This window comes from Papio anubis, chromosome 12, assembly GCF_008728515.1.
Source record: "Papio anubis isolate 15944 chromosome 12, Panubis1.0, whole genome shotgun sequence".
NCBI classification, from domain to species: Eukaryota; Metazoa; Chordata; class Mammalia; order Primates; family Cercopithecidae; genus Papio; species Papio anubis.
Window position 1 is genome coordinate 122,490,692 of NC_044987.1, and position 25,139 is coordinate 122,515,830.

A 25,139-nucleotide genomic window follows, 5' to 3' on the forward strand; every position below is an offset into this window, starting at 1 on the left:
TGTGGAGCCAGTGGCCACAGTTATGGTGGCAGTGGTGGTTGACTCTGTGAGGATCCTGGTCGTCTCTGGAGTGGAGGAGGGCGTGGCCGTGGACCCCGTGGCCACTGTTGTGATGGCTGTAGTGGTCGGCTCTGTGAGGATCGAGGTCATCCCTGGAGTGGAGGAGGGGATGGCCGTGGAGCCAGTGGCCACAGTTATGGTGGCAGTGGTGGTTGGCTCTGTGACGATCCTGGCCGTCCTTGGAGTGAAGGGGGATGTGGCCGTGGAGCCCGTGGCCACTGTTGTAATGGCTGTAGTGGTCGGCTCTGTGAGGATCGAGGTCATCCCTGGAGTGGAGGAGGGCATGGCTGTGGAGCTGGTGGTCACAGTTATGGTGGCAGTGTTGGTTGGTTCTGTGAGGCTCCCAGTCGTCCCCTGAGTGGAGGAAGGCGTGGCCATGGAGCCTGTGGCCACTGTTGTGATGGCTGTAGTGGTCGGCTCTGTAAGAATCCAGGTTGATGCTGGAGTGGAAGAGGGCGTGGCCTTGGAGCCAGTGGCCACAGTTATGGTGGCAGTGGTGGTTGGCTCTGTGAGGATCCAGGTGGTTCCTGGGATGGAGGAGGGGTTGGCCGTGGAGCCAGTGGCTGCAGTCATTGCGGTTGTGGTGGGAAAAACTTCAGTGATTTGAGTAGTCCCTGGAGTAGAGGAGGGGATGGCTGTGGAGCCCGTGACCACTGTTGTGATGGCTGTAGTGGTTGGCTCTATGAGGATCCAGGTGGTCCCCAGAGTGGAGGAGGGGATGGTCGTGGGAGCCCGCGGGCCGCTTGCTGTGGATGGCTGTAGTGGTTGGCTCTGTGAGAATCCAGGTTGTCCCCGGAGTGGAGGAGGGTGTGGCCGTGGAGCTGGTGGCCGGGGTGCTGGGGCAGCGGCCGTAGTTGCAGCAGAACACACGGATTTCATAGTTGAAGCACATCTTGAACTTCCCCACCTGCTGACGGTTCCTGCAGACCAAGCCGAAGTCCAGGCTGCATTCCACGACCTGGCCCAACTCCTGCAGGGGGACACCAGGCTGGGCCTGGGCACGCACTTCCGAGGCCAAGGCTGCCACACAGACCGCTCCCTCCAGCCGCCAAGGATGTTGGAGTAGGTCTCCAAGTCCCCACCAGAGGCCCCACATTGGCAGTTGTAGTCCAGCCAGTCTGACCAGGCACACTGGGGCTCACAGTCCGTGGATACCACCGGGGTCGTGGGGGCCGATGTGGGGCTGCTGGGCAGCAGGGTCGAGGTGCGGGTCTCACTGGTTGTGGCCGTGGTGAGGCCCAGGGTGGTCTTCCTGAGAAGGGGTGACTCCAGTGGTCTCTGCTGTGAGGTGGGAGGGCTGGACAGGCTGGGAGTCGAGTGTGGGGTACCGGTTCCTACTGGGGTGTAGGGAAGTCACCGTGATGACCCCAGATGTGGTGGTGCCCGAGGTGGCCAAGTGGAAGTCTCTGGGTTGTGGGTGGAATGGGTGGTGGACTGGGAGTTGGATCACGAATGGCCCTAGGCAGGACCAGAAAGAAGGAAGGAAGGAAGGAGGAATGGATTGAAAATGTGGCATGGAAGGACCAGGGGTGGGTGGTCCCTGATGGAGTGAGGGGGTCACTGTGTAGTCAGCTGGTTGTGGTGGTGGTTGTGGTGGGTGTCAGAAGTGGTGCAGTCCCTTGGCTGGGAGGGGAGGGGGGTGGCCGTGGAGTTTGGTGATGGCAGGGACAAGAAGGTGGAAGGAAGGGAGGGAATGGAGTTAGTGGAAGGAAGGTGGAGTGGAGGAGGCATGGACAGGGAAGGAAAGGAGGAAACCTGGAAATGGAGGAAGGAATGGAAGGAAGGAAGGGTGGTGGAAAGAAGGAATGGTGGATGGACTGGAAGGGAAGGAATGGAGGGGTGGCAAGCTGCTGGGGTGGGAGGAGGGGGGTGACTGTGGACAGTGGCCAGGCCGGTCAACGCTGGTGGTTGGCTCCCAGGAGGATCCAGGTGGTCCCAGGAGTGGAGGAGGAGGTGGCTGTGGAGCCGGTGGTCCCTGGGGTGGAGGAGGGGTTAGCCGGGGAGCCAGTGGCTTCAGTCGTTGCAGTTGTGGTGGGAAACACTTTGGTGATTTGAGTAGTCCCTGGGGTGGAGGAAGGGATGGCAGTGGAGCCCGTGACCACTGTTGTGATGGCTGTAGTGGTTGGCTCTGTGAGGATCCAGGTGGTCCCCGGAGTGGAGGAGGGCATGGCTGTGGAGCCCGTATTACCTCGTTGTGATGGATGTAGTGGCTGGCCTCAGGAGGATCGCGTTGTCCCCCGGAGTGGAGGAGGGTGGCCGGAGCTGGTGGTCGGGTGCTGGGGCAGCGGGCCGAGTTGCAGCAGAACACACGGGATTTCGTAGGTTGAAGCACATCTTGAACTTCCCACCCGTTGACGGTTTCCTACAGACAAGCCAAAGTCCAGGCTGCATCTCCACGACTCCGGCCCAACTCCCGCAGGACACCAGGCCTGGGCGGCACTGAGGCCCAGGGTTGCTCACAGACGGCCCTCCAGCCGCTGGATGTTGAGAGGGCTCCCGGGTCTCAGAGGGCCCCGACATGGGGTAGCTGTAGTCCAGCCAGTCTGACCAGGCACACTGGGGCTCACAGCCCGTGGACACCACCGAGGTTGTGGGGGCTGGATGGGCCATGGGCAAAGCAGGTTTTAGGAAAGTGGTCTTGCTGGCTGTGGCCGTGGCTCTGGTCCTGGAGGTGGCCGTGGTGAGGCCCGGGGTGGTCTTCCCTGGAGAAGGGGGTGACTCAGTGGTTCTGCTGTGAGTGGGGAGGGCTGACAGGGCTGAGCCCAGTGTGGGTGGCACCGGGTGGTTCCTACTGGGGTGTGGGAAGTCACCGCGGGATGTCTCTGTGATGTGGGTGGAAAACTGAGAAAATGGAATGGAATGGGACCATGGAAGACCAGGGACCTGGAGGGATGAATGAAGGTGGCAGGAATGGAGGGGAGGGAAGGGTGGTGGAGTGAATGGACTGAAATGGAAGGGAATGGTCTGGCAGGAAGGGTGGCCCTGGGATGGAACATGGATGGAAGGGACCAAGACTGGAATTGGGAACAATGGAGGAGGAGTGGCTGTGAAGCCCATGGTTGTGGTAGTCAGCACTTTGGTAGTGTGAGCTGTTCCTGGGCTGGAGGAGGGGGTGGCCATGGAGCCAGTGGCTCATAGGTGGCTGTAGGAAAGAAGGTGGAGTGGAGGTATATGGACAGGGTGGCAGCAGTGGTGGAATGAAGTGGAGGGAGCCCCAGGAATGGAGGGAGGGATGGATGGAAAGAGGGAAGGAATGGAATGGAAGGGTGGATGGAAGCCTGGATTGGTGGAGCTGGAAGGGAAGGAATAATGGAGGTGGAAGGAAAGGGGACAGGAATGGAGATTCAGTGGACTGGAGGAGGAGGTGGCTGTGGAGGCAGTGGTCCCTGGGGTGGAGGAGGGGTTGGCCGTGGAGCCGGTGGTCCCTGGGGTTGAGGAGGGGTTGGCCGTGGAGCCAGTGGCTTCAGTCGTTGCAGTTGTGGTGGGAAACACTTTGGTGATTTGAGTAGTCCCTGGGGTGGAGGAAGGAATGGCAGTGGAGCCCGTGACCACTGTTGTGATGGCTGTAGTGGCTGGGCTCGCAGGAGGATCGCTGTGGTCCCCGGGAGTGGAGGGAGGGGGATGGCTGTGGATCCTAGGTCGCTGTTGGTGATGGCTGTAGTGGTTGGCTCTGTGAGGATCACGGTGGTCCCCGGAGTGGAGGAGGGCATGGCTGTGGAGCCCGTGGCCACAGCAGATGGCTGTAGTGGTTGGTTTTGTGGGAGAATCCAGGTTGTCCCTCGGGAGTGGAGGGAGGGTGGCCGTGGAGCTGGTGGCCGGGTGCTGGGGGTGAAGGCCGTGGAGCTGCAGCAGAACACACGGATTTCGTAGTTGAAGCACATCTTGAACTTCCCCACTCAAAGCGACGGGTTCCGCAGACCAAGCCGAAGTCCAGGCTGCATTCCACGACCTGGCCCAACTCCCGCAGGGGGACACCAGGCTGGGCCTGGGCGCGGCACTCGAGGCCCAGGGGCTGCTCACAGACGGCCCCTCCAGCCGCGCGGATGTTGGAGTAGGTCTCCAAGTCCCCACCAGAGGGCCCCGACATGGGGTAGCTGTAGTCCAGCCAGTCTGACCAGGCACACTGGGGCTCACAGCCCGTGATACCACCGGCCAGGCTGATGGGCTGCCAGCGCAGGGTCGAGGTGCGGGTCTTGCTGGTTGTGGCCGTGGCTGTGGTCCTGGAGGCCGTGGTGAGGCCTGGGGTGGTCTTCCCTGGAGAAGGGGGTGACTCAGTGGTTCTGCTGTGAGTGTGAGGGCTGGACAGGGCTGGAGTCGAGTGTGGGGTGGTACCGGTGGTTCCTACTGGGGTGTGGGAAGTCACCGTGGATGACTCTGTGATGTGGGTGGTGCCCGAGGTGGCCATGGAAGTCTGGGCCGGGCAACCGTATGGACTCCTCGGGGAGCTGGGATCGCCCATGTGTGGTGGCCGTGGTGGACAGCACTGGGTGTATGGGTGTCCCACGGCAGGCGGAGGGTCACCGCGCGGCGGCCGGTGTGGTGGCCGGTGGTCAGGCACTGGAGATGTGGAGTTGGTCCCTGAGTGGAGGAAGGGGTGGTGGTGGAGCCAGGTTTGACTAATGTGGACGTAATAGGTAACGCAGGGTCTGTGGCTAGAGGGTAAAGGTTATAGACAATTAGTGGCCAGTGGTCTTGGGATGGAAATGGAGCGGGCAGTGGATCCACTGACCAGGGGAACAATGGAGGAAGCCCATGGAAGGGGACAGCCCCATGGAGGGGTGGCAGGACAGGAAGGTTGAAGGCTGTGGAGGTGTGTGGTGGTCCTGGAGGGAGAGCATGTGGACAGGGTGGTCATGGAAAGGAACAGGCAGGTTCCAAGTGGTTCTTTGGGGAGGAGGGACGGATGGCTGTAAAGCTGGAAGGGTAGGGTTGAAGGAATAACTGGAAGGGTGGATGGAAGTCTGGATCTGTGGAGGGAGGAAGGAGCCAGTGGCTTGTGGCCAGGGAATAATGGAGGGTGGTGGAGGGGTGGAAGGAAGGAAGAATGGGGAAGGTGGAGGGAACCCAGGAGGAGTATGGGGAATGGAGGGAGCATGGAAGGGGAATAGCCGGGAAATGGATGGAGGGAATGGGTGGACCACAGCTGTGATGGCTGTGGTGGTTGGCTCTGAGGATCACGGTGGTCCCCCGGAGTGAGGGCATGGCTAGGAGCCCGTGGCCACTGCTGGTGGGATGGCTGTAGTGGTTGGCTCCTGTGAGAACTGCAGCTTGTCCCCTGAGGAGGAGGTGGCTGGAGCAGGCTGGGGCACAGCCGGGAGCTGCAGCAGAACACACGGATTTCATAGTTGAAGCACATCTGAACTTCCCACCTGCTGACGGTTCCTGCAGACTGCCAAGTCCAGGCTGCATTCCACCCATCTGGCCCAACTCCCAAGAGGGGACACCAGGTTGTTCTCCGCTGCACCTGGAGCCTGTGGGCTGCTCACAGACGGCCCCCTCCAGCCATGATGTTGGAGTAGGTCTCAAGTTCCAGGCCCCGACATGGGGGCAGTAGTTGTAGTCCAGCCAGCTGACCAGGCAGGCTGACTGGGGCCTCATGGACACCCACCGGGCCAAAGAGCGCCAGCAGGGTCGAGTAGCGGCCCCGCTGCCAGCCACAACCTGGGAGGTAATGTGAGCCTGGGGTGGGTCTCCCTGAGAAGGGGTGACTCAGTGGTTCTGCTGTGAGGTGAGGGCTGGACAGGGCTGGAGTCGAGTGCACTGGGTGGTTCTTACTAAAAGCCACCGTGGATGACTCTGTGATGTAGGAAAGCCTGAGGTGGCTATGGAAGCCCAAAGGGTACTGTGGTGGGGACTTGCTGGGATCAAGCCCATGTGTGGTATGGTAGCACTGGTATGGCCCTTAGTAGAGGAGGGAGCACAAAGGAAGGTAGGTGGCAGGGAAGAATGGAGAGGTGGAAACGGGAGGGGTGGAGCCGTGGATGGAAGGGAAGGCATGGAAGGAAGACCAGGGGGGTGGCCCCGGATGGAGGGGCCAGAAGGAAAGGGTGGTGGTGGTGCAGGCGCCAAGGCGCCTGGCAGTCCCCGGCTGGAGGAGGGGGTGGCCGTGGAGCTTCTGGTGATGGCCATGGTGGTCAGCACTTTAGAGGTGTGAGCTGTTCCTGAGGTGAGGAGGGTGGCCGTGATTGGAAAAGGTCTGGGTTGTGGTGGCCATGGTGTTTAGGAGGTGTGGGTGGTCCCTGGAGTGGAGGAGACATGGATAGGAAGAAGAATGAAGGAATGGAAGGAGGATGGATGGAAGGAAGGAAAGGGAAGAATGGTGGAATGGAAGGGAATGGCTGGTGCATGGAAGAAATAACAAGGAAAGGGATTCAGGTGGTTCCAGGAGTGGAGCCAGGGAACGTGGTTTTCAGTGGCTTCAGTCGTTGCAGTTGTGGTGGGAAACACTTTGGTGATTTGAGTAGTCCCTGGGGTGGAGGAAGGGATGGCAGTGGAGCCCGTGACCACTGTTGTGATGGCTGTAGTGGCTGGCTCTGTGAGGATCCAGGTGGTCCCCGGAGTGGAGGAGGGCATGGCTGTGGAGCCCGTGGCCACTGTTGTGATGGCTGTAGTGGTTGGCTCTGTGAGGATCCAGGTGGTCCCCAGAGTGGAGGAGGGGATGGTCGTGGAGCCCGTGGCCACTGTTGTGATGGCTGTAGTGGTCGGCTCTGTGAGGATCCCGGTTGTCCCCGGAGTGGAGGAGGGTGTGGCCGTGGAGCTGGTGGCCGGGGTGCTGGGGCAGCGGCCGTAGTTGCAGCAGGAACACGACTAAAATGAAGCACATCTCACCCTGCCTGGGTTCCTGCAGACCAAGCCGGTCCACAGGCTGCATTCCAATGACTCCGCCCAAACCCCCACAGGGGGACACCAGGCTGGGCCTGGGCGCGGCACTCGAGGCCCAGGGTTGGGCCACACCTGGCCCCTCCAGCCGATGTTGAGCAGGTCCCAAGTCCCCGCCAGAGTGGCCCCGGCTACGGGGTGGCTAGAACCAGCCAGTCTGACCAGGCACACTGGGGCTCACAGCCCGTGGACACCACCGGGGTTGTGGGGGCTGATGTGGGAATGCCGGCAGAAAATGAGAAAATCTCTGTTGGATGTATAAAATGTGGTCCTGGAGGTGGCCAGGAGGCCTGGGGTGGTCTCTGGAGAAGGGGGTGACCTAGTGGTTCTCCATGTGAGTGTGAGGGGCTGGACAGGGCTGGAGTCGAGGGGGTGGAGTACTGTGGTCTTACTGGGTGGAAGTCACCATGGATGACCTCTAGGATGTGGAAATGGTGGCTATGGGGTTCACAAAATGGTGGACTCGGGAGCCATGTGGCTGTGGTAGACAGAATGGTGTGGAGCCAACAGGAAGTGGTTGGCGGCCATGGTGGTCAGCACTGGAGAGATGGGAGTTGTCCCTCGAGTGGAGGAGGGGGTGATGGTGGAGCCTGTGGCCGTGATTGTTGTGTCTTGTGGTGGCCAGTGGCTGGGTGTACCAGTGGCCCGGCCAGAGGAGGGTAAGGCTATATCCAGTGGCCAGCCACCAGGTGAGGCACAAAGCACTGTGGGGTGTGTGGTGGTCCCTGGATGGAGGGGTGGCCATGGAGCCAGTGGCCCCAGTTGTGGTGGCCGTGGTGGTAAGCACTGTGGAAATATGGGCAGTCTCTGGAGTGGAGGAGGGTCTGGCTGTGGACATGGTGGCTGTGGGTGTGGTGGTCTGTGCTGTGAGGGTCCAGGTGGTCCCCAGAGAGGAAGAGGGGATGGCTGTAAAGCTTGTAGCTGTGGGTGTGGTGGCTGTGCTTGTCAGTGCTGGAAGGGTGGATGCAGTTCCTGGACTGGAGGTGGGAGTGGCTTTGGAGCCGGTGATTGTGGGTGTCGTGGTCATGGTGGTCAGCACATTTGAGGTGGCAGCCGTTGCCGGGGTGGGGGAGGGGGTGGCTTTGGAGGTGGTGGCCATGGTTGTGATGGTCATGGTGGTCAGCACTTTTGGGGTGTGAGCTGTTCCTTGGCTAGAGGAGGCGGTGGCCATGGAGCCAGTGGGCATGGTCATGGTGGCTTTAGTGGTTGGCTCTGTGAGGATCAAGGTGGTACCACCCAGGGTGGTACCAGTGGTTCCTGCTGGGGTGTAGGAAGTCACCGTGGAGCTGGCAGCCACAGTTGTGGTGGCTGTGGTGGTCAACCCTTTGGGGGTCTGAGCAGTGCTTGAGGTGGAGGAGGGGGTGGCTGTGGAGCTGGTGGCCTGGGTTGTGATGGCTGTGGTGGTCAGCACTTTCACAGTGTGAGCTGTTCCTGGGATGGAGGAGCGCCTGGCTGTGGCACCTGTGCTCCTGGGTGTGGCAGCCGTGGAACCGGTGCTCATGGGTACGGTAACTGTGGATCCGGTGCTTGTGGGAGTGGTAACCATGGATCCAGTGCTCGTGGGAGTGGTAGCCATTGATCCAGTGCTCATGGGAGTGGTAGCTGTGGATCCGGTGCTCGTGGGAGTGGTAGCCGTGGATCCAGTGCTCGTGGGAGTGGTGGCACAGTGGCTGTCATCACAGCACAACAGCCGCACATGAAAGTTGTGGCAGTACCACAGGGGCCCAGACTGATCACGGTTCCTACACACCAGCCCAATGCTCACGTCACACTGCACCACCTGCCCCAGGGCCTCCAGGGGTTGGTTGGGCTCCTTCTCAGAGCGGCACTCAATGTCCCATGGATGCTCGCAGAAGGTATGGCCAGCAGAGCGGATGACCCCAAAGGTCTCAAAGTCCCCGCCATCAGGGTCAGAGCTGGGGTGGTCCTCATCAAACCAGTCTGTCCAGGTGCAGCGAGGCACACAGCCCGTGCTGGGAGACGGGGGGCCAGAGGGCAGGGTCGTCCTGATGGTGGGCCCAGAGCTGGAAGTCCGCAGGGTTGTGTGCACACGGGCGGTCACCACGGGGGACGTTGTGGGGGTGCTGGTCACAATTGGACTGGTGGGCATGGATGGAGCCTGGGAGGTCTGCTGCCCCCTGGTAGGGAGGAGGCTGGCGGTGGAAGGTAGAGGGGCAGAGGGACTGGGGAGGGACACCCTCTCTGTGGTCTTGGAGAAGCTGGGGCCAGTTTGAGTGGTGGCCAGAGTTGAGGATCCTGTTACTGCTGGTGACTCGGTGCTCCAGGTTGCAATGGCTGTGGAGGCAGTCACTGTGGGGCTGGTGGCCCCCATGGAGGTGAGTCTGGGTGCCTGTGTGGAGGAGGTGGGCGTGGGGGTGGCTGTGCGGGGGCAGTGGCTGTAGTCGTCACAGCAGAGCACACGCACATTGTAGTTGAAGCACATGTTGAACCTGCCTGTCTGGTCCTCATTCTTGCAGATCAGCCCCGTCTCCAGGCTGCAGGTCAGCACCTGCCCGATCTGGTCGATGCTTACCTCGGGGTAGTTCTCCGCCCGGCACTCTATGCTCTTTGGTGCCCAGCACATCTTGCCGCCAGCAGCCCTGATGTTTTCAAAAGTTTCCATGTCCCCGCCTGCGACCCCTGAGGTTGGGAAGTCCACGTCAAACCACTCTGTCCACTCACACTTCGGTTGACAGCGAGTAGTGCTCTGGCTAGTGGTGGTCTCAGTCAAGCGGCTCAGTGTCGTCTCTGTCCTGGGGGTGCTGGTCTCGGCCTGAGAGGTGAACAGTTTGCTCGAGAGTGTCGGCGCCAGGCTCGTGGTCAGCGGCTGTTTGGAGCTGGAGCTGGCTGTGCCTGTCAGGTGAGCTCTGGAGGTTGCCATTGTCGTTGGGGCTGGCGTGGGTGGCTGTGAGGGACGCCATGTGCCCGAACTCCCCGTGGTCCCTGGCAGGACTGAGCGTGTTGGAAGGCTGGACGTGGCCACCCCTGGGACAGTGGGTTCTGTGGAGCCTGCAGGAACCGTGGGGCCTCCTGTCGTGGCTGTACCAAGGGTGCCCGTGTATCTGGGGGATGTCAGTCCTTTTGAGAGGGTGGGGACTGCTGTGGTGCTGGTCACCCCCAGGCTACTCGTTGACTGCAGCGTTGAGAACAGGACCTGGGTGGTGGTGGTGGTGGTGGTGGCCGTCTCCAGCGATGTGGCCGGTGGTGGGGTCGTGGCTCGTCCCCCGCAGTGGTCGGCGCTGCAGCACAGGACCCGGATCCTGTAGTTGTAGCACATCTTGAATATGCCCTCCTGCTCCCAGTTCCTGCACACCAGGCCGAAGCGGACGTCACAGTGCACCTTCTGCCCCACCTGAGCCAGGGGCCAGTCGGGGAAGCTCTCGGCCTGGCACTCTATGTCCCTAGGCTGCTCACATAAGTGCCCTCCTGCAGCCCTGATCTTCTCATAGGACTCAACGTCCCCTCCAAGTTGTTCAGACTTGGGGTAGTCCTCATCGAACCACTCTGTCCACTGACACCGGGGCTGGCAGGTGGTGGTACCTGGGGCCAGGGAGGTGACCGTCGTGGGGCCTGAGCTGGACCCAGTCTGTGAGGTGAGGGCCGCTGTTGACCGGATGCTCGGGATCACCCACAGGGTGGTCTTTTCGGTTGCTGTGGTCTGGGTAGGGGTAGGCACAGCAGGCTCCGTGCTGGCACTGAGGGAGGGCTGGGGGCTGGTGCCTGGGGCCAGGGAGGGGCCACAGGGCACGTATTCACAGCAGAGAACCCGCAGCTCATAGTCGTGACAGAGCGGGGGGCTCTGCTGGCTGTTGGCGCACATCAGCCCCCTCACGCGGTCACAGTCCACCTGCTGGCCCAGCTCTCCCAGTGGCATGTCGGGAAGCTGCCCTGCCCGGCACTCGATGTCGGCTGGCACAGGGCACACCTGGTACCCTCTCTGCCTCAGGTTTTCAAATGTCTCGAAGTCTCCGCCTCCCAGACCAGGCTCTGGGTGGTGCCCGTTGTACCAGCTGGACCAGCGGCAGACCTCGCGGACACACACAGTGGAGACTGGGAGGGCCGGGCCTGCAAGGGGTGTGGGAGAGGGGTCCTGGCTCAGCATCCTCCAGTCCTGGCCTCACAAGGTGGAGGGGCCCCAGAGGACCCTTGTCCCAGGGCTGGCCCTGCCCCTGTGGGATACTGGGGACCCCAGGTGCCTGCCTTAGCCTTGGTTAGAGCCGTTTCTATATGAGGGACTGGAGCCTGGCAGCCTGGCCTTGAGGGAGCCGGCCAGCTGGGATAGGCCATGCTGAGGGATGGGACGGAGTCTGGGAAAGCTTTACTGCCCCCCTGGGTTATCCCATCAATCATCGTGCAGAGGCTTCCTGGGGAGCCCCTGAAGACACGCAGGGTGTTGGGGGGGGCCGTGCACCCCTAGACAGAGCTCGGCAGGTCAGTGGATTGGGACTGTTGCTACCATTCAGGGCACCTGCATCAAGAGCCCAGGGGTTCCCTCCTTGTCACCCAGACATGACCGGGCCTCAGGAGAGCCAGGCAGGGCTTACTTGTCGTGGAGCGGGGGACCCAGCTAGTGGTGAAGGTGAATGGCGTTGTGGCCGGAGTTCCAGGACACGCCACAGCCTTCCTGACGATGGTGCCATTGCTTCCACAGATGGCGATCAAACAGGCACCAAGCCCATCGGTGGTGTTGTAGATGACGTCCTGGTAGCCGTAGATCCTGTCCTCATAGGTGCAGGTGCAGGCTGGGGATGGACCCGGCAGAGTCACCCGGTGCCTTCGAGCCCCTGGCCCCGGCCCTCACCACTCCCCCACCCCCCTGGCCCTTCCTTACCCTCAAGGCTGTGAGCACACTGGATGCCACTGGGCGTGCAGTTACTGGAGGTGGGGGAGAGGTGAGCTGAGGGCCTGGGGGGCAGCCTGAGGGGCCTGCTCCCCAGCCCTGCACCCCCAGAGCCGCCCGCTCCCCACCCCCTCACCAGCTCTGGCAGTTCTCCGCTGTGGGGACTCTTGCGCCAACTTCATAGTAGTTTCCATCCCTGTCGTAGCAGCCACACTGGGCCACGCACTTCATCTGGTCCTCATTGAAGAAGGGCTGGCTGGGTGGGCACTTTGGGTAGCAGCCTAGGGCCGGCAGAGTGAGCAGAAGACTCACCAGGGCCCTTAGGTCTCTCCAGCCAGGGGCGCCATGCTGTAGGGAGTAGCCGCCCCCTATCAGCCAGCAGGGGCCTGCCCCCAAGGCTTGCGTTGTGCAGTTTAAGGGAGCCTACGCCACGTCCCTGGGGAACCCCGGCCCCCCACGTACACTCGGGAACCCAAGGATAGGAGGCTCCATCCAAGAAAGGCTACCCCTCACCTTCCAGGCCAGGCAGGTCCACCAGGCAGTGCCCACTGGGGTTCCGGCAGGTTTTTAGGCAGGGTGCCCCACAGGGCTGGTAGTGCCACTCACAGCCCCCGTGTGGGTTGTAGAAGTCACAGAACAAAGCTGGGGCACAGAGGGCGGAGGCTAAGGAGGCGCCCACCGGCCCTCACCCTTGTTGTGAAGGGCAGCCCCCACCCCGGGTGTGGGGGCCGGTGTCCCCAGGGCCAGACCCAGGCTTGTCCCTGACATGCAGGGTCTTGGGCCAGTTGGTGCCTCACCTTCCCCTCACTCCCCAGCCCTGCCCTTGGAACTCCTGTCCCCCAGGAGCCATCTCGTGCTGGGGTGACCTGTCTGGTGGTTTTGCACAGGTCTGTCTCTGTGCATAGGAACGTGTGCACTCACATGGAGGCACATGCGTGTTGGATGTCTGTGTGCGGCTCAAGCCCAGGTCAATGCACCTACAGAGGCTGCCACACCTCCTCCCCTGCCCCGGCTGCTCCACCCTTCAGCACCACGGACAGAGCCCGACTCACGGCAGGTGTCTGGAGTCCGCCAGGACACACACAGGCCCGCGTCGTGGCAAGCCTGGGCGTAGGCAGCCACAGCCGTGCAGAAACACTCGCAGTCACCACCCGAGTCACAGGCACACGCGTCGTTCACGCAGGCCTCGTAGTACTTGGTGGAGTCAACCTGGGGGTGAGGCCAAGGTGCAGCTCAGCTGGGCCAAGGTCCCCCCCGGCCAGGGGGCGGCTGGCCCAGGGCCAGTTGCTGGAACCATTTGTATTTCAACACCCCCCATGGCAGCTCTCTGAGCTCCCTGACTCCTGGGTCCTGGAATACCTGAGCATGCCCCAAATAGGAGCTGCCCCAGCACCACTTCTCCAGCCCACCTGTGCCCTTTTCCAGCTATATCCCTGCCCACCTGCCCAACTGTACACCTGCCCACCTATGCACCTGCCCATATGCCCACCTGTGCACCTGCCCATCTGTCCACCTGCCCACCTGCCCACCTGTGCACCTGCCCATATGCCCACCTGTGCACCTGCCCATCTGCCTGCCTTCACATGTGCTCTTTGGATCTTTCTATCACGTGGATCTGGTCATGTGGCCCACAGGTTTCAAACCCACGTGGAGGATAGCACCCCTGCTCACCCTCTGCCCTCACCCCCACCTCCCTCCGCTGCAGTTGTACTGGCCTCCTTTCCACTTGGGGGCCTTCCCTCCAGCCGACCCAACCCCATGGTGACCCCCACCCAGGGCCCTCCAAGTCCGAGCATCCAACCACCCAGTGCCCACCACGCTGCTGTCTCCTCTCGAAGCTCTATGAGGGTCGGCCTTGTCCCCTGGGGTGATGAGGGGTCACTGGGGTGAGCCCAGAACATGCCAGGCTCTTCCAGGCACCCAGTGAACGTGCACTAAGGAAGGAGCAGTCACTTCCTTTCCAGACCAGCCACGTAGGGAGCTGAGCTGTGAACCTGTCCTGACCATTGGGAGCTGCCTGCTTCCTCGAGGCGGCCCACACCCCAGGTTCAGCCCAGGCCCCATCTGAACCTGGCTCAGCTTTGTCAGGCCACAGGACCTTCCAAGGGGACACCAGCTGCCTTCTCAAGAGGGCAAGCGGCGGCCAACGTGAGAATCTTCAGGGCCTCCCACGAGCGAGTGTGCCCACTGCTACCCCTATGCCAGCCCCTCACCTCAGCTCCTGACCGCCATGCTGTGTGCCTAAGTGGGCAATCAAGTCTTCCTTAAGATGACAGGAAACTGCTTTTTGGTTTTTTGGTGTTTTGTTTTGAAACAGAGTCTCACTCTTTTTGCTCAGGCTGGAGTGCAGTGGCACGATCTCGGCTCACCGCAACCTCCTCCTCCCGGGTTCAAGTGATTCTCCTGCCTCAGCCTCCCGAGTAGCTGGGATTATAGGCACACGCCACCACACCTGGCTAATTTTTGTATCTTTAGTAGAGACAGGGTTTCACCATGTTGGCCAGGCTGGTCTCGAACCCCTGACCTCAGGTGATCCACCTGCCTCAGCCTCTCAAAGTGCTGGGATTACAGGCGTGAGCCGCCGCGCCCGGTCAGGAAACTGCTTTTTGGAAGTCTCTGCTTAAGGCTGATCTGTGATTCCTCCCTGGCTGGGCGGGGAGCCAGGCTGGCGTTCCAGTTTGTGCTGAGGATTGGGCAGGTCTAGGGATCACAGAGGAGGGTGGCTGGGGCCACATCGAGGGCTACCCCTCCCTGTGAGCCTCTGGGTGCGGCTGAGGCTGTGGTCAAGGAAGTGGCTGGGAAACAGCCGAGATGGCTTCGTGCCAGGGGCAGGAGGCACAGGTGCGGGGCTGACGGGAGATCCAGACTTGGGACCTGACATCCAGGACCGTGTGCCGTGGGACATGGTCAGACCCTCCTTGGAGCCCTGCTGTGTGCCCAGAAGACCCAGTTCTCGGCAGGAAGGAAGCAGCTGCCGTCCCCACCAGACCCTGCCTGCCAAGACCAGAGCCCCACCTGGGAGCGGCAGGCGGCGAAGGTGGGACCATGGAGGATGCTGCACTGCTTCTGGGCCCAGGACTTGCGGAAGGGGTTGGCCATGCAGGGGTCCTTCGGCGCCAGGGCGTCTGGGCAGGACGGGGAGAGCTTCCAACTGTTCCCAAACTCCAGCGCGTCCCCCACCACGGACCGGCTACGCGTGGCAAAGTCATTGATGGCATGGTCGTCGAAGTTCCCGCACAGGCCGCAGACCCTGCCCTGCAGAGGCAACAAGAAAGTGGGGCCCTGGAGCTGGGGCCACAGGCACCCGTGGGAGGCAGCACAGAGCCTGCCCTGGGGTCCAGAGCCCTCGGGGGATGGAGGGAGGGCAGCCAGTTCCCCAGGCAGTGCCTGGTGAACTTGCAGGGGACAGGTGTGCAGTGGGTCTGTGCGTGGGCTGCTGGGTGGCACCTGCTCCCACAGGCAGGGCCCTCACCAGCCAGGCTCATGTACCCACAGATCAGTGAGTCCCACAGGCCCCACTGGGCACTGGGGTTTTTCTTGCTGTGAGAGGGTCCTGCAGGGCCGAGGAGTGCACGGTCCGAGCTCACCTTGTAGTCCTGGTGCAGTCGGATGAACACGCTGGTCTTCCGGTCCCAGGACACAGCCATCCCGCGGGTCTCGATGACCAGGAAGATCCCCATGTAGCGGATCTTGTAGGGCGGGTCCCCGCCCGGCCCCCTCGCCACTGCCTTAAAGGCGCCCTCCTGGAGGATCAGCTCGTAGCTCTGCAGGGGAGGCAGAGGTGGCCAGAAGCTGACCCTGTGGCCCCCGGGGAGGGGCCTGAGACCTGGGGATGCCCCACCCAGTACAGGGCCCTGCAGGTGCCCACAGGCTCTTGGCACAAGGGGCTGGCATTAGGAATGAGCTGGGTCCATGAGACCCTCAGCGAAGGTTTGGCAAGAGGCTGGCCAGGAAGTGCTGGGAACAGGGGCTGCCTGGGAACGCTGGGGCCGCACGGGAGCAGCAGAGGCCGCAGTGGGCCGGCTCCACCCCACCCTGCTCCCTATCCAGCCCTGCATGCAGCCCCCACACCCCCACGCCAGCCTCCCCGATCCACTGTGGTTCTCAGCCCCTCTCGCCATGTGCAGGGAGTGTCCCGGCCAGTGGCTCTTTCTCTCGGGGAGCTCTGGCCCCCCTTTGCTGGAGTGGGTGTCTGTGGGTGCGGCAGGGTGAATGGTGGCTCCTGAAAATGTCTGTCCACATACGAAGTCCCAGAACCTTGGCCTGGGGCCTCATTGGGAGAAAGCGTCTCTGCAGATGGGATTGAGTGAAGCATCTTGAAATGAGGTCGTCCTGGACTACCTGGGGGGCCCTAAATCCAAGGACCAGTGTCCTTACAAGAGACAGAAGAGAAAAACAAAAACAAAAAGAGAGGACAGACACAGACATAGCGGGAGGTCACAGGCAGCCGCAGCCCAGGGACGCCTGCAGCCCATGAGGCTGGGAGAGGCAGGAAGGACCTACTCAGACCCTCAACAGGGAGTGTGGTCCTACCCGCCTGGATCTCTGACTTCCGGCTCCACGACTGAGAATGCATTTCTGTTGTCTAAGCCCCCTGGTTTGTGGCTGTTTGGAACAGCATCCCGGGGCCAGGACACTGCTGAGAACCTGTGGGTGCAGCTGAAGCCTCACGAAGCTTCCCTGGGGGCCGGCTCGCTGGCTGCAGGGTCAGGGGGCTCACAGCCGGGGCCGCTCTCACCTCCACGAAGAGCTTGATGGCCTTGGAGCAGGTGGTGCCGGTGGTCCCACAGGGGATGTTCTCGGTGACGATGCGGAAGGTCCCGTGGGTGGCGTCATCCCCACAGTAGTCCTGGGCCAGGAAGAGACAAGCTGCTGGCCGCGGGCCGGAGCGTGCCCAGCCTGCAGGAGCGGGTGAGGGGGCGGCGTACCTGGGCCAGGATGTACTCGCAACTTCCTTCAAAGCTGTAACGCTCGCCATCAAAGGTGATGAAGTGGCCATCCCCATAGGCCACGCAGGTGCCTAGGCAGAGCCGGTGGCTGCACTCCCACCTCCGGTTCCTGCAGGTGCTGCGAGGGACCAGGGACGGTGCCTGCTCACAGGGGCCTGCCCTCCTGGCCTTCCTGAGACCCTGCACCCAGGCCTGTGCAGGTCAGCACACGGCCTCAGCCTCCCCAGGCCCAGTCTGACCCGTCCTCGGTGGAAGGGGTGGCGTTCCCCACTGTGAATGCAGGGCACGCAGCCTCACCAGGCTCCTGGTAGCACCACTGGCCCTAGGCCACCTTCCAGAGGACGCACAGGACGGCCCATGGCTTTCCCAGCAACTCTGTCTCCTGTTACGACCCCATCTTGCCCTGGCCAGCTGGCCCCCTGCCCTCCCCACCCACTGCCCTCCCTGCCCCCTTCCCTCCCCGCCCGCTGTCCTCCCTGCCCGCTGTCTCCGAGGGACCCACGACCCACCAGGTGTTGCAGTCGACCCTGATGGTGTCTCCAGGCTTGTAGGTGGCCTCGTTGTGCACGCAGGGGCAGTCCTCCTCGGCGATGCAGCCCCCACTCCCGTCTGACACCAGCCCCAGGGGACAGACACAGCCGGACACGCAGTGTGTGCTGAACTGTGGGGCCCAGGCAGGTACCAGTCAGGGCCGGACACCAGGGTAGGCAGATGCCACTCACCCTCTGGGACAGGCGCACCCAGTGGCCCCCAGGGCAATTCACGGGCCGGGGCGGAGCTTCCGGGTAGGTAAGTGTCTCCAGGACCACCAGATCCCTGGGCTCGGGAGCTGGGAAAGCTGGGACCCCTTCCCTGCCCACCCCTCCCTGAAGCACGGGACAGCCAGGGCCAGGAACTCACACAGCCCACGTCCAGCGTGTGGCAGCTCCGGAGGCACTCGGCCCCAGGGGTGCCCGCCGAGCTGTTGCTGCAGTTCAGGTACACCATGGGGGCCACACACCCTGGGGGCAGAGCTTGGTGGGAGGGGTTCTGGGGAAGGGCAGCCCTCGACTGACCCTGGGCAGCCCTGAGCCTGTCCTGCTGGCCAAGCTAGCAGCCCCCGAGCCAAAGCTTCCATGAAACCTGCAGCCCCCAACCCCAGGACACTCCGGCCACACTGCGGGGCAGAGACCCATGGGCTCCTCTGTCCCTGGCGTGTCGGGGCATGGGTGCCTGTGGCAGAGCCCAGGTGAGGACTGACCTGGTCCGGCAGGGCTCAGGTGGGGTGGGGCGAGTCGGGGCGAGGCGGGGCGGGGCTGTGCGTGGCTGTGCGTGGCGGGGCGGGGCGGGGCGGGGCGGGGCGGGGCTGGGCAGTGTGGGGCAGGGTGGCGCTTACCTGTGCTTTTCTGCAGAGAGGCTCCCAGGCAGCTCAGCTTCCCACCCTCACACGAGCTACAAGAGATGGACGGCCCGGCCTGGACCTGCCGCCCTCACCCCACAGACCCCACCCCCAGGCTCCCGAGCACCCACAGAGCGCTGGGCCTCCCCAGCCTGGCCTCCTCCTCGTGAGACGGGACAGTGCCTGCCACTGTTCGCTGGGAGGCGCGTGGGTAAATACACACAGGTGGGCGACAAAGCAGCCAGGACCCTGCGGTTAGCAGCAGCCTTTGAACCCAGAGTGGGAGTGGGGGCCACCCACCTTTCCTGGCAGGGGCTGCTGTTTGGACCCAGCTGAGAACAGCCAGCAGGCGTCCTCCCAGGGCCACCTCCACTCCTGGCCTCTTTCCCAGCCGGGAATTTTCTCTTTAGAATGTGCTGGGTCCACCCTGCGCCGCCCTCCCCAGCCTGGCCCCTCGTGTCTCAGAACCCTCGTGGGGAGGCACAGAAGCCTTTGGGGAGGGCGGGAAGTGGCTTTGAGGAGCACTCAGGGACCCGCTTTCCCCCCTGCCCAGCCCCTTACCACACAGCGCCTTCGTCGTGCACGACCTCTCCAGGAGCCAGCACGGTGCCGTGAACATAGCAGGGGCACTCCCGGGCGGGCACACAGGCGCCCGCGTCATTGAGGAAGGTGCCCGTGGGGCAGGTGCAGCCATCCACGGGCACAAAGGAAACGCTGCAGGTGACGTCGGCCTCACTCAGGCCTCGGCAAGTCGGCTGGCAGGCGTCCACCACGTAGGCATAGCGCTGGGACTTGGGGCAGTTCTGCATGTACTTGGCTATGGTCGGTGGGGCCAGGGAGGACAGGTCAGCGGCCGAGCAGCCTGGCCAGCCCCCACCCACCCCATCTTCAACTCAGCATCCCTGTCTGTGATGTGGTGATCGCAAGGATACAAGGTTCTTGCGAGGCTGGGATGAGGAGGCACAAAGCTCTGGGCTGAGAACCGTGTGAGTGACGGCTGCTGCCAGCCAGGGTCCCCCGCACCCCACACAGCGTGGACACATCCCCCCTCCAGTGCAGGCACTCACTGCAGACGCCGTCCCTCCAGCCGCTGAGCTGCACGCCCTTGGCGGCACAGGCGTGCACATAGGAGGACAGCGCGGCGCACAGGCAGTCCTCGCTCTGCTCACAGTTGCAGGTGTCAAACAGGCAGTTCTGTGGAGGTGGGCGGGCGTCGGGGCATCAGGGACCCCAGCCCGCCAGGGCTCCCCCACCCACCCCACCCAGGGGTAGGGATCTGGCCTCACGGCCTCTTACCGAGTGGAAGGGCTTGGGGTTGATGACGGAGTGGCAGCGCGAGAAGGAGCCGGTGGGGTCAGTCAGGCGTGAGCACCAGTGCCGGGCGTAGTTCTCTGTGGGGAAGACCCGGCCCCATCTCCATGCCCTGCCACAAAGCCCACACCCCCAACACACAGGCCTGCACCCCCTCAGCCTGGGGAACAGTGAGCTGGAATTTGGGGCTTACCTGCCGCGACTTGGGGGCTTCTGGCCGCCTGGTCCCAAGCACCTCGTCCCGATGCCTCCCACCCGCCTCCATGGGGTCCCCAATCCCACCCGTGGCCCAGGGGACAGGAAGGTGCTAGGTGGCACTTGAGCCTGGGGTGACTGTGGGGGTGGGGGCCAGGAGTACCATTCTCCACACTGAGGGAGCAGGGGTCCTCAAAGCTGTTCCTGGCATTGGCGCAGGCGGCCTGGGCCTTCCAGGTGTTGGCGAAGGCTGCGCCTGTGGCCTCCACCACTCCGCTGAGGGCTGCGAAGTCGTCAGCCTGGTTGTGGTTGAAGTTCCCACACAGGCCTGCGAGCCAGGGTTGGGGGATGTCAGCAGCCGCGGTTGGGCCCACCCGGCTCCCCACCCCTGCCATCCCTCCAGGCACCACACAGGGTGGAACGGCTGGGAGCTCTGTCCCAGGATTCTGCTTCCAGAACCCTCTGCAGATAAGCCCCAGTGGGGGGCAGCCCCTGTGCAAAGCTGGCCTGAGCCAGGGCAGGGCTGCCCGCTCCATCCTCCCGGCTGGTTGCTTCCGGGGCCGCCAGTCATATGTTGGCGTCCTGTGCTGGCAGCACCAGCGTCTCCGCCATGCTCTGGGAGCAGCCCTCTCCCTTGTCCCCTGCCCGCCTCTGCCTGCCCCTCCCTGCAGCCTGGCGCTAGTCCAGGCCCCGTCCCCACTGGCCCTGTCCCCGAAGGCTCCTGCCCAGCCTCACCGCACATCTGGCCCTGGTGGGCGGGGTCCAGCCTGACAAACACCTGCATGAGCGGCACCAGCTGCACCAGCAGCTGCAGCCCGAGGCCTGTGTGCACCACGATGAAGAAGCTCGAGGGTGTGAACAGGGTGATGTTGGCTGCCGGGAGTGTGGGAGAGAGGCCGGTCAGGGGTGCAGGGGTGCAGGGCCAGATCTGGCCAGATTGGAGGGGCAGGGCATCCAGTGGGCCGGGCCACCCCACTGAGACCCGGGAATGAGACCCAGGAGTGGCCAGGAGCCCTCATGCTCCCTGTCCCAGGCCTGTGGCCGCCAAGCCGGCTCAGGTGGAGATTCTAGGCTCCCCGACAGAGTGGGACTGAGCGAGCTGGATGTGGGTTCCCCACAGCTACCTGGATGGGAGCCTGGCATTCCCACTCTGCAGATGAGAAACCGAGCACAGGAAGCTCTTGGAGCTGCCCAAGGCCACGGAGAGCTAGCAGGGGATGGAGCGGACGCTGCCCAGATCGTGGGAGCTGCCCCTGCTAGGAGGCGCCACCCGGCCCAGCCGTCCTGGGAGAGCCACGTACCTGCCGACAGGGGCAGCTGCGTGTAGATGGAGTTGAGGAACACGCTGCCGTCTGCCTGGACCCGGATGGCCTGTGGGAGGAGGCGGGCAGGAGGTCAGCTCTGCGGAGGAACCTGTTCCCGACTCTCAAATGAGGGGGTGGCCTGCCCAGGGGCCCCCACTGGGGACAGCCCACAGGAAGCTCAGGCCTGGACCTGCGGTGGGCTCTGCATTTCCCTCCCGGGAGGGCCTGACCTTGGAGCTGGAGGGGGGACCTGACTTTGGGGCTGGAGGGGGGACCCGACCTGAGGGCGGGAGGGGGGACCCCACCTCGGGGCTGGAGGGGGGACCTGACCGTGCTCACTCCCTGCACATCTTCGCACGCCCCTTCCTGTCCCAGCCCAGGGCCCCAGCCAGGCCCTTACCGTGTACCCGCCGTCCATGCTAAGAGTAACTCACCGTGTCCCCGCCGTCCAGGCTGAGCGTCACGGCCTTCAGGCAGTTCTCGTTGTCCGTCAGTCCACACTTCCGCAGTTCGGCCAGGACGGTGAAGCTGCCATCAGCACATTTCTAGGGGAAGGACCCACGCGTGCATTGGGCCTGGCTCGATGATGTGGGGGCCCCCCAAAAGCGTGCTGGGGATGCCCATGTGGGGGATGTGGCTCTGTGAGGAGGTGTCCCTTGGCACCTCTGGTCACCTCCCAGCAGCTTGTCTCAGGGCCTGGGGGGCTTCTTGGTCCCGTGATGCTCAGCAGGGAGAACCACCCCTCTATGACCATCATGGGGACCCAGGGCTTCCCCCCAGCAGGAACATCCGGCCCTCTATGACCATCGTGGAGGTCTCCCCTGGGCGGAAGGGGCGTGAGGATCCCGGGAGGACCTGGGTGTCCGAAGACCCGGCCCTGTGCCCAGACCTTGGACAGAACGTAGCTGCAGTCGCCATGCAGGTCGTAAAGTTTCTCGTCATAGGTGGAGATGTGGGCCCCGCCCTGCACGGAGCAGGTGCCAGGGCACGGCAGGTCCTGGCACTGCCACAGCCCCCCAGAGCAGGTGCTGGGGAGGGAGGCCATGAGCAGAACAGACATGTCAGGAGGAGGTGGGCCCCACCCTCCACACCCCACCCCAGGCAGAGGCTGGCGGGTGCACACCAGGAGCTCCACACCCCACCCCAGGCAGAGGCTGGCGGGTTCATAGGTACCAGGAGCTGCAGGTGGTGTTGACGGAGGCGCCCGGGCTGTAGGTGCGGCCACCGTGGGTGCAGGGGCACTGCCCGAGGGGCAGGCAGCCAGAGTGCGTGACATCATCCAGCACCGTGCCTGTGGGGCAGGGCGTGAGGCAGGACCGGCCCATGCATGGGGGACACCAAGGTCAGAAGACCGCAGCCTTGGGGACAAGCCGCCTCCCTCGGGGAGGAACTCCTGCTCCAGGACACCACCCCTGCCCTGAGCCCCACCCACTTGGATGAACACCAAGCACCTCTGGGCCTCAGTTTCCCTACCAGACCCAACTGGCTCATGGCACTGCTCTGCCTCCCTCCACGCATCGTCAGGTCTTCCGGCACCCTCCCAGCCAGTGCCCTTCCCACCCTGGGCCCTCTGGTGGGACCCTCTGGCATGAGGGGCTCTGCTTCCAGGCCTGATGAGGCTGGGGGCGGGGCTGGGAACAGGGACGTGAAAGCCCCCTGAGGGGGCCCAGGGCACGCGAGACCTGCCTGGGGGGCAGAAGCAGCCATCCACACAGTGGTCCTCGCAGAGCTGCGCACGCTGGGGGTTGGAGCAGGTGTCCACGCAGGGTGAGCCACACTCCCGGTGCTGCATGTTGACGGGGCAGGTCCGGGCTGCACAAAAGGAGGCAGGGCTGGGCCAGGGGAAGGGCCCTGTACTGCCCGCGTGGTCAGCTCCAGCCACCTTCCACCGCCTTCCACTTGCCGCCAAGTCCGCAGAAGCCAGAGCTGGGCCTCAGGGTGGCCCTGATGCCCCTCATCATAGCAGCTCCTCCCTCCAGTCCCAGTCCCCGCCACCTGCACAGCCTCTTCTTCTCCTGCAGCCCCCGGAGGCACCATCCCCTCCTGGGGTCCTGGGGTGGCCTCTGCCCACTATGCCTGGGGTGTGTCCTTTGCCCTCCATCCCTGTCCCCCAGGCCTCCCCACCCGCCTATGGCCCCCAAAGCGCTCCCCCTGCCCCTTCTCTCCAGCGCAATCCTTGGCAAAGGCCCTGGGAGCACTCACGGCAGAGCTCAGGGTGCCTCCAGTTCTGCGGCTGGCCCCCCGCGTGGGCGCACTGGCGTGAGTATTCCACAAAGGTGGCGCACGGGCAGGTGGGGCAGCGGCACAGGTCCTGGGCGCAGGCAGCCAGGTACGGGGCGCTGTCCACCAGTGCGTGGCACTCCGCAAAGGCCGGCCCCAGCAGGGTGTGGTGGCAAATGCCTTCCTGGGGAGCACAGTGGGCCAGGTTGGGCACCCCTGCCCTCCATGGGGGCTGCCACAGTGCTGGAACAGGACCCATGGCAGGCCAGGCTGGGAAGCCCTCTCCCCATCGAGGTTTCTTGTACCCAGCCCCATCCCTTCCACCCACTGTGGCCGTGTAGCTGCCGGTGCAGAGCTCTGCTTGGCCCTTGGGGAGTGACCCATGACTCTGAATCCCCCACCCGGGATGTGCCTGCCCACGAAGTGAGCACCCAAGAAAGGTGCAGACCCCACCCCAGGAGGCGGAACCAAGGAGGGCAGGTGCAGACCCCGCCCCAGGAGGCGGAGCCAAGGAGGGGAGGTGCAGACCCCGCCCCAGAGGCGGAGCCAAGGAGGGGAGGTGGAGGCCCCACCTCTCTGAAGAAAGGTGCAGACCCCGCCCCAGGAGGCAGAGCCAAGGAGGGCAGGTGGAGGCCCTGCCCCAGGAGGCGGAGCCAAGGAGGGGAGGCGCAGGCCCTGCCTCTCCAGGTAGCCTGGCAAGTTCAGGGCAGTCCAGTGCTGAGTGTCCTCCCTTCCCAGGCCCCGGGCTGCGGGCTGTGGGGCCCAGCTCCCGGGGGGCTGCTGCTGTCATTCAATGCCCAATTTAAGGCTCAGAGATTCTGCTGATTTAGGGATCCTGGAGCCTCCAGGCCCCTTCTGAGTCCCCCTGCTGGTGGGAAGAGCTGGCTCCAGGCTCCCCGAGTACCCACCCTCAGCCCAGCCCGTGCAGCACGGGCCTATATTTGCTCGCACAGCTTGTCACACGCGTGGCCTGAGGAACACACACATCACCACACTTGGACAGTGTGTACCGTGGAACTGAGCACACAGAGGGTGGCTGCCAGGCCTCCCTCCAACGCCACCATCTCTCCTCCAGCTGGGAACGTTCCTCAGACCTCGGCCTGGCTCCCCCTGGACCTGGAGGTCATCCCTGCCCAGGAGCGAGGGGCTCACCTCTGGAGGCCGTCCCTGCCCAGGAGCTGGGGGTTGGGGGGAAACTCACCTCATCTGTGCAGTTGCTGGCCAGCAAGGGCAGCGGGTCCGGGCACTGCTCCGTGGGCCCATCCAACTTCTGCAGGTTCCCAAACTGGAGCGGGGTCAGTCTGGCGTCTGCCGGGAAGAAAGCAGGAGTGTGGTGGCTCTGAGGGGATCCTGGGGACAGGGTATGGGCTCCCACTTCCTGAGCCCAGGCCAGAGGACTCCCACTCCTGCCTAGGGCCCGATGTGCCCGAGGGGCGCTCCTCCCACCATGTAGGGCACAGCCCTTGTGACCCCTCCCTGCCCGGTGCCCGGTCCCCACTCCACCCCTCCCAGCCTCCATGGGACTGTGACCCTTGGCTGGCTGACATAATCGGTCACCGCCCCCTCGCCCAGGTGGCACTCACTGTGGGCATAGAACTCGTTGAAGGCTGGGAGGCCGTTGAAGTCCCCGCACAGGCCACAGGTCTGGTTGGCGTATTTGGGGTCCAGCTCCAGCTGAGAGTAGGGGAGGAGCAGCTCCAGCCTCAGGACTTCTGATCCCCCCACTGGCAACATGCCCCAAGCCCTGGGACCCCAAGCCCAGGGAGGCTATCCCTCGACCCCTGCGGGGGTTTTGTGGCCAGGCCTGGAGGGGCAAGGGACGAGAGGGCTTCCTCACCAGGGCACTGTCCTCTCCGTTCCACAGGAAGGTCAGGACCAGCCGGATGCTGACCTTGATGTAGTCCCCGCTCTGCTCCACCAGGAGCCCAGTGCGGCTGTAAGGCAGCTCCTCCCTGCACAGACAGCTGGGTCTCTCCCTGGGCCCAGCCCTCCCGGCTGCCCGC

General features: G+C 63.7%; 1 protein-coding gene across 1 annotated transcript in view; it reads right to left on the reverse strand.

Annotated features, from left to right (window-relative positions):
* The window catches only part of MUC5B (mucin 5B, oligomeric mucus/gel-forming), a 42,080-nt gene that overhangs the window by 13,094 nt on the left and 3,847 nt on the right, over positions 1–25,139 (reverse strand). The window contains 46 exon segments of the mRNA XM_031653978.1: positions 1–635; positions 814–1,102; positions 1,105–1,312; positions 1,389–1,466; positions 3,089–3,191; positions 3,414–3,642; positions 3,645–3,956; positions 3,959–4,507; positions 4,509–4,605; positions 4,607–4,712; positions 4,790–4,883; positions 5,669–5,721; positions 6,135–6,256; positions 6,506–6,942; positions 6,945–7,191; positions 7,193–7,269; positions 7,272–7,377; positions 8,401–8,609; positions 8,690–8,880; positions 9,325–11,004; positions 11,484–11,681; positions 11,771–11,814; positions 11,916–12,060; positions 12,293–12,421; positions 12,832–12,988; positions 14,795–15,034; positions 15,367–15,543; positions 16,518–16,628; positions 16,708–16,846; positions 17,238–17,389; positions 17,629–17,729; positions 18,104–18,159; positions 18,668–18,923; positions 19,174–19,300; positions 19,403–19,497; positions 19,776–19,940; positions 20,348–20,485; positions 20,914–20,983; positions 21,351–21,461; positions 21,806–21,944; positions 22,090–22,207; positions 22,603–22,728; positions 23,119–23,320; positions 24,338–24,444; positions 24,720–24,810; positions 24,974–25,088. Of these exon segments, the coding sequence (XP_031509838.1) occupies positions 1–635; positions 814–1,102; positions 1,105–1,312; positions 1,389–1,466; positions 3,089–3,191; positions 3,414–3,642; positions 3,645–3,956; positions 3,959–4,507; positions 4,509–4,605; positions 4,607–4,712; positions 4,790–4,883; positions 5,669–5,721; positions 6,135–6,256; positions 6,506–6,942; positions 6,945–7,191; positions 7,193–7,269; positions 7,272–7,377; positions 8,401–8,609; positions 8,690–8,880; positions 9,325–11,004; positions 11,484–11,681; positions 11,771–11,814; positions 11,916–12,060; positions 12,293–12,421; positions 12,832–12,988; positions 14,795–15,034; positions 15,367–15,543; positions 16,518–16,628; positions 16,708–16,846; positions 17,238–17,389; positions 17,629–17,729; positions 18,104–18,159; positions 18,668–18,923; positions 19,174–19,300; positions 19,403–19,497; positions 19,776–19,940; positions 20,348–20,485; positions 20,914–20,983; positions 21,351–21,461; positions 21,806–21,944; positions 22,090–22,207; positions 22,603–22,728; positions 23,119–23,320; positions 24,338–24,444; positions 24,720–24,810; positions 24,974–25,088 (9,331 nt within the window).